Source organism: Octodon degus, unplaced genomic scaffold (assembly GCF_000260255.1).
Source record: "Octodon degus isolate 3935 unplaced genomic scaffold, OctDeg1.0 scaffold00202, whole genome shotgun sequence".
NCBI classification, from domain to species: domain Eukaryota; kingdom Metazoa; phylum Chordata; class Mammalia; order Rodentia; family Octodontidae; genus Octodon; species Octodon degus.
The window spans coordinates 1,442,335-1,448,750 of NW_004524778.1; the positions used below are offsets into that span (position 1 = coordinate 1,442,335).

Consider the following 6,416-nt stretch of genomic DNA (forward strand, 5'->3'; position numbering starts at 1 on the left):
AAGTTATAACTAAAAAAAAAAAGAAAAAAAAAAGATGAACTAAAGATAAATGGTGGGATTTTCTGATTCCTAAATTGTTTATTCTTATTAAAATCCAACAGAAAAATTTCTTAGTTATATGACCAATACACAAAATGATCACTGGAAAGGCAACTTAACCCAGAAGTATTTCATATAATTTATATTCATGTATTTAATTTTTGTAAGTATACAAAATCATTCTGCTTCCATTAGTTGTAAAATTATATATGCATTATTTTTAACTTAGAAACTATGTTTTTGGTGTGCATATTTTATCTGTATCTTTTCATTTATATGATGGTGGTTAATGTAAAATAGTGCATCTAATACACTCACACCACCAATATTTTCATCCATAGTGTTAATATTATTTCTCTATGCAATAGGCTGTCACAAAAATAAAGCATCTGCAAGTGTTCTGAAAAGCTGAAAAAGAAAGAGATGATTTTCAAATCCTTTAAGTGATTCTTATGTACAACTCTAAGTTTTAAAAAATTAGATCATAATTTATAAAGGAAGAATTTTATTTTTATCATTGATAAATTATTATTAGTCTTCAAATCATAGGACTGTAATTTTAGAGGCACTTATGATTTCATTTGTGAAAATTCAAAGTGCAAACATAATTAGTAAGAACAAAGGAAATTTAACTTTCATAGTTGTGATAGCCTATTCCTTGTGGGACACGAGAAAATAGGTAATTACATTATTAACTTGAAAACAGTAAAGGGGCTGGGGAGATGGCTCAGTGGAATAAGCGCTTCCCTGGCAAGTGCAAGGACCTGAGTTCAATCCCTGGTTCCGCAAAAAAAGAAAAAAAGAAAAGAAAAAAGAAAGCGGTAAGATATAAATATTTAAAATTTAAGCTCATTTAGTGCTCACACCATCTTCTGCGTTTGCAGAATATATGCACATTTATAAAAGACAAAACTAATATTTGACATTTTTAATCTTAAGATAAAATTTTTGTTTTTCTATTGAAAGAAGTGATAAGAATCATCATATAACGCTTTACAAATATCATTTTTCTAGAGATAGAATGAAGATTATCATATAGTTTAATACTGGAAGTGTAACAAATGAAATATCACCTAGAAACTACCCTAATTTAAATCATTTTCTTATATGGATATTCTCAAAAAAAGAATTCTTATCGAATAAAAGTTTTCTCCTGTCTTAGGTTACTGATGGAGAAAAACATCTGCATATTCTTGTCTCATGTTTAAATTTAGATAATTCTCATTTTTCACAAAATGTAATTTCTTTAGAATTTTACAACTGTATTATGATGGATAGTAATAACCATTACTTGATGTCTATTGTGTCCTGGAGAATAAGTGCTTTTTAAAGTACATTGCTATTTTTATAAAAAGCTTCACAACAATGCATTTGCCTAGTTTCTAGTCACTGCTTTGATAACTGTCCCCCATCAATAAGGAGATGCTGCAGTCTTTTTACGGTAAATAGTGACCCAGGAAGATGCAGGAGAGTGAGCCAGGACTTACTGTCTCCTGAGGCAGCACATTTTCCTATAAAGCAAGACTTTACATTTAGCAAAGGTAAGGGCCAGAGAGATAGCTCAGCAGACTGAAGGCCTGCTTATGCGAGCGCAAGGACTGCGGTTCGGTCCTCGGCACCCTGTGCCGCGCTGGCCACCGAGTCCAGGCATGGAGGTGCCCGTAAGTAATCCCAGGACTGGGGAGACTGAAAACAGCAGGATCACTACAACTCCAAGCTGTGTAATGAAACTCTGTACCGAGTACATTAATAATAATAATAATCATCATCATCATCATCATAGAAGAGGTAAATCTGAATTTTTAAAATCAATCAGATGTGTTATCACTGATCTGTGGGCTCCAGTGCTGAGCACTATGTCTGCACATGGGAAGAACAGAAATGCGGTGCAAAAGTAGCAGCTCTTCCAGATCAGCAGGATCATTAACTCTATGTATCCACAAGAGCTAGAGCCTAACCTGATCCCAACATATTCAAGGTTGATTTGTGAATGGTAGGTTTAGAAAAGAGCATTTATTTTCCTTCCTTTGAAACAATTTATCTTCAAGTGATTACTGAAATACACATGTAAGTTTGGAGCCATAATTTAGAAAATCTTTCTTTTCACACTTATTTTACAAGTGATTTTCCTAAGCCTAATTTGTCCCATTTTTGTGCCTTTTGCTCCAGACCAATTATGTAATGAACATGCCTTTTCCATGTTTATATCATTAATAGATTGGGTGCCAGTGAGATAGCTCAGCAGACTACAGTGCCTGCTTGGGAAAGCTTAGGCAAGCACAGCGACCGCAGTTCTATCCCCGGCACCACCCACGTCACCCGCGGACATGCCTGTAATCCCAGTGCTGGGAAGGCTGAAAGCCGCAGGATTACTATGAGTCTGAGCTGCATAGTGAGATCCTGTAACAACCAAATACATTTTTAGAAAGTGTAGTTTGTAATTTTATTATTTTATGCACACAAACTGTTATCATATAAACATTAAGAATAATTTTGAAGTCTGATAAAATTTTCTCTTTTTTATACTTTAAATAACAACTATATATTTTTCCACTGTCCTTATTTATTATCTTCCATACTTCTGCTGTAGCACATCTTCTCTCACAGTCCACTGCAGCACGTAAACATTTTTATTACTTCCTGCCCCAATTTATATTATTGCTTTATGGACCAGCATTATCCATCCTATCTAAATCACTTATTTCACTGATACATTCCTCATATTATTTAGGATTTGCTACAAGCAAATGCCGTATATAAATGGCTCCTATGTGCCTCCATATGTTTTGATGAGACCTAGTCATAAATAGCATAACTGTGTAATTTTTTTCCTCTAGCACAATCATTAAAATATCAACTTGATAAAATACAAGCAAGTTCTTTTTTTATTTCTAAGGTGTTAATTTTTTAAAAAATACTCAGAGGTAAGTATCTTAAAATGAATTCATGGTCAAAGCAAAAGGCTTGGAGACATCCACTTGCAAATCTGAGGCTTAAAACTGATATAATTCCTGATGGAATGTATCAGTAAAACAAATTATGACTCTACAGAATTTATGACTGTATTTCCTATTTAACATTGTGAGGCTGTCTAAACACTGAATTTCTCATAAATTACAATTTGGAATATGATACCACTCATTATCTTCCACATAAGAAATCAAGAAGCATATTGAATATTCCCAGTCTTTTTTGTAAGAAAGTTTTTGAAAGGAATATTCTAGCAATTAGCCTGTCAATCATTTAAGATATGATATGAAAGCCAGATAATAGGCCCCAATAATGATGAAATTGAAGCCTGCCAGTTAGTAATATATTTCCTGCCTCTTTAGTCAAGTATATGTCCCTGTTAAGATTAATTTTGAAATATTGTTTGGTGTTTTCTTATCTGAGAATTTGATGGAAACATCTTCTTTTTCTTAAGATACGCTCTTCAATGGTCTTGGGCTTGGAGCAGTCATCGGCCTGGGGGTCGCAGCCCTGTTGCTGATCCTGGTAGTGACAGACGTCAGTTGCTTCTTTATTCGACAATGTGGCTTACTGATGTGCCTCACCAGGAGAGTATGTGGGAAGAAGAGTGGTTCCAGTGGGAAAAGCAAAGAACTCGAAGAAGGAAAAGCTGCATACCTGTGAGTATCAGGCATCCACACTGCGGCACATCAACTGTGAGACCAGCAGGGGAACTTGTGTGCACTGTTGGGGGCTTTGTTTTCAAAGCAGGGTACAGCACTTGGCTATAGGATAAGGGGTCTGGTACCTCCTCTCCCTGAGCTGTAGTCTGTATAATTAAATATAACATTTTACAGGGCCAAAGGATTTTGAAAACAGTGCACTCAAAATAAACTTCAAAATGAAATCCTCACTGAAAAGAGTTACTGTCATAATATAAACATGAAAGATGGATGGATGGATAGATACAAAGATCAGTCAGTACTTACACAAATGTGTCCACTTATGATTATCCCATCATTTTCAGTTCCTTTCAAATAAAAGACAGCAAATGAAATCTGAGTTAAAAATCAACTGAAATTAAATTATAAAAATATGGTACCTACTGTAATTGAAGAAGTGACTCCATAGACGCATCAAGCTCTTCTTTGCACTGATCCTGCAATATGGGCTACACAGTGTTTTATTACAGATACTGAATTTAAATTCCAAATTCTGAACAAAAGATGATAGTAGTATTTGGAGTTATTTGTGAAATCTGACTAATTCATAAATTGAATTAAAAATGATGACCTACTTCTAACACAATAGATTAGACTGTCCTGCTCTTTGTATTATGTAAGTACATTCCTGATGCATATTTCTTTTTATTTTCTTATTCCATTTAACATCTTATTTGGGAAATTCATCAACATTATTTATATAGGTATATATTTAATCTAGTCAATGTTTACCATTGCATTATGTGATTATACCAAAATCTCTTCTTCACTGAATTATTCATGGGTAATTTAGTAGCTTACAATTTAGAGCTATTAATAATAATGCTGCTATGACTAATATTGATTGTTGTTTCTCTTTGTGTTTAACCAAGTATGGAATTTCTAATGTACTCAGTATGGATATTTAACTTTTGTAGACCCTGCTAAATAATGCTTCAGAGTGATTATACTAATAAAATTACACTAGAGTGAAAGTTTAATTAATTTGTTAGTGATAGCTCATAGTGATTCATAAAGAAAAAAGACACTATTAAAGCTTAATATTTTTTCACACTTTTAGAATATTTGATATGTTCTTTTGGTCTCTCATTGAAACATTCCAATCATTTTCTAACAGGTATTTCTTTACTTGCTGGTGTGTAGATTTTAAAAATTTTACATAATATGCTTTGATAGATATAAATACTCATATATACATTGATTACGTACACTAATATATTATACATACTCTGAAGTTGTATATATAGACATTTAAATAACATGGAAATATTCATATGAGAAATACAATTTTGTACATAGTCTCTTTTATAATTCAGAGACTGCTGTGGACTCCTAAAATGTTGATTCTGGTGAATACTAGAAGAGTTATATAGTGTTACTATAGACTGACATTTTATTTTAATAATTTTTGACCCATTTTAAAAATCGTTTCCTACACAAAGACACTAAGGTGATGTTTATGTTCTGTTTTCTGTTTAATTGTACAATCCACTTGAAGAATCCAGACACATTTAAGTAAACTTTTTAAATGCTTTTTTTAATCCAGTACTGCTGTTGATGAAAAGATACATCCAGCTCACTAGTGCAGTGCCATTGATGTGTATCCCTAAGGTCAAGTAGGAATAGATCTATTTCTATAACTGCTTTTTTGTCAATTTGTTTAACAAATATGGGAGTTTATTGTTCAGTAAGGCTTCATGTACAATAAGTCTTCCAGTTTTGTGGCTGTGAATGCTGCTTTGTTATTCTTGACTCTTGCCTCCTGAATTTCTATTTTACCTGATCTGCAGTTTCTGTGTACACACACACACACACACACACACACACACACACTAAGATTAGAATTGGACGGAATCTATAGATGTGTTGGAATAGAATTAATCTTTCCCATACACCATATTTCAATCCATAAATCAATCATATGTCTTCTTTGAAAAGGAAAATCCATGTTTCTATGTAGCAAACCTATATGTGTATTTCCAAAAGCAATTCATTATTTTGTGTTGCTGTATATGTCCACACAGATGGTCCCCTCCACAAATTCAAACATGACAATTCATATGAATCACAGTGCCAGTGATGATCATTGATGTATTATTCCTATTTTTCCAGTTGAATATCCTCTATTTTAAAGCTTGTATCTTATAATTACTTTATTTTATTTATTTATTTATTTACTTATTTGTGGAACCAGGGATTGCACTCAGGCCCTTGCACTTACCAGGCAAGTGCTTATTCTAATGAGCTGTCTCCCAGCCCCAATTACTTTAAACAGAGAAAAAAGAATGACAATGCTGCAAAATTTCAAAACAAGACAGCCTAAAATTATGGTTCTGTTGCATCTTTGGGGGAAAGGAGACAAGATGATTTATTAATATTAATGGAATATTTGTGTCTATAGGAAATATTTTCACCTTTTAGTGATTAAATCAGATAAAATAAATTTTCAGATTAAAAATTAACTCTCATCAAATTATTAACTTTCTTATTGAGCGTAGAACATGAAATAATAGAAATTATTCTTCATTTCCCACTTGAATGAGGTGTTAATGAGAGATATAGTAAATAGAGTTGGATCAGTTCACTATTTAATGTCTTTTGCTTCCTTCATCATAGCATATCTTAACTGCTTATAAATTTGTACATTACAAATAAAAGATCACCAAGATTATTGACATATTTTGTTACAAAGATTAAAAGATACAC

At 32.7% G+C, this 6,416-nt stretch overlaps 1 protein-coding gene across 1 annotated transcript in view; it reads left to right on the plus strand.

Annotated features, from left to right (window-relative positions):
* Window positions 1–6,416, plus strand: part of Ncam2 (neural cell adhesion molecule 2) — a 559,908-nt gene that overhangs the window by 537,084 nt on the left and 16,408 nt on the right. Inside the window, exon 16 of the mRNA XM_023704723.1 lies at window positions 3,464–3,668. Within this exon, the coding sequence (XP_023560491.1) occupies window positions 3,464–3,668 (205 nt within the window). The remainder of the gene's footprint in view (window positions 1–3,463; window positions 3,669–6,416) is intronic.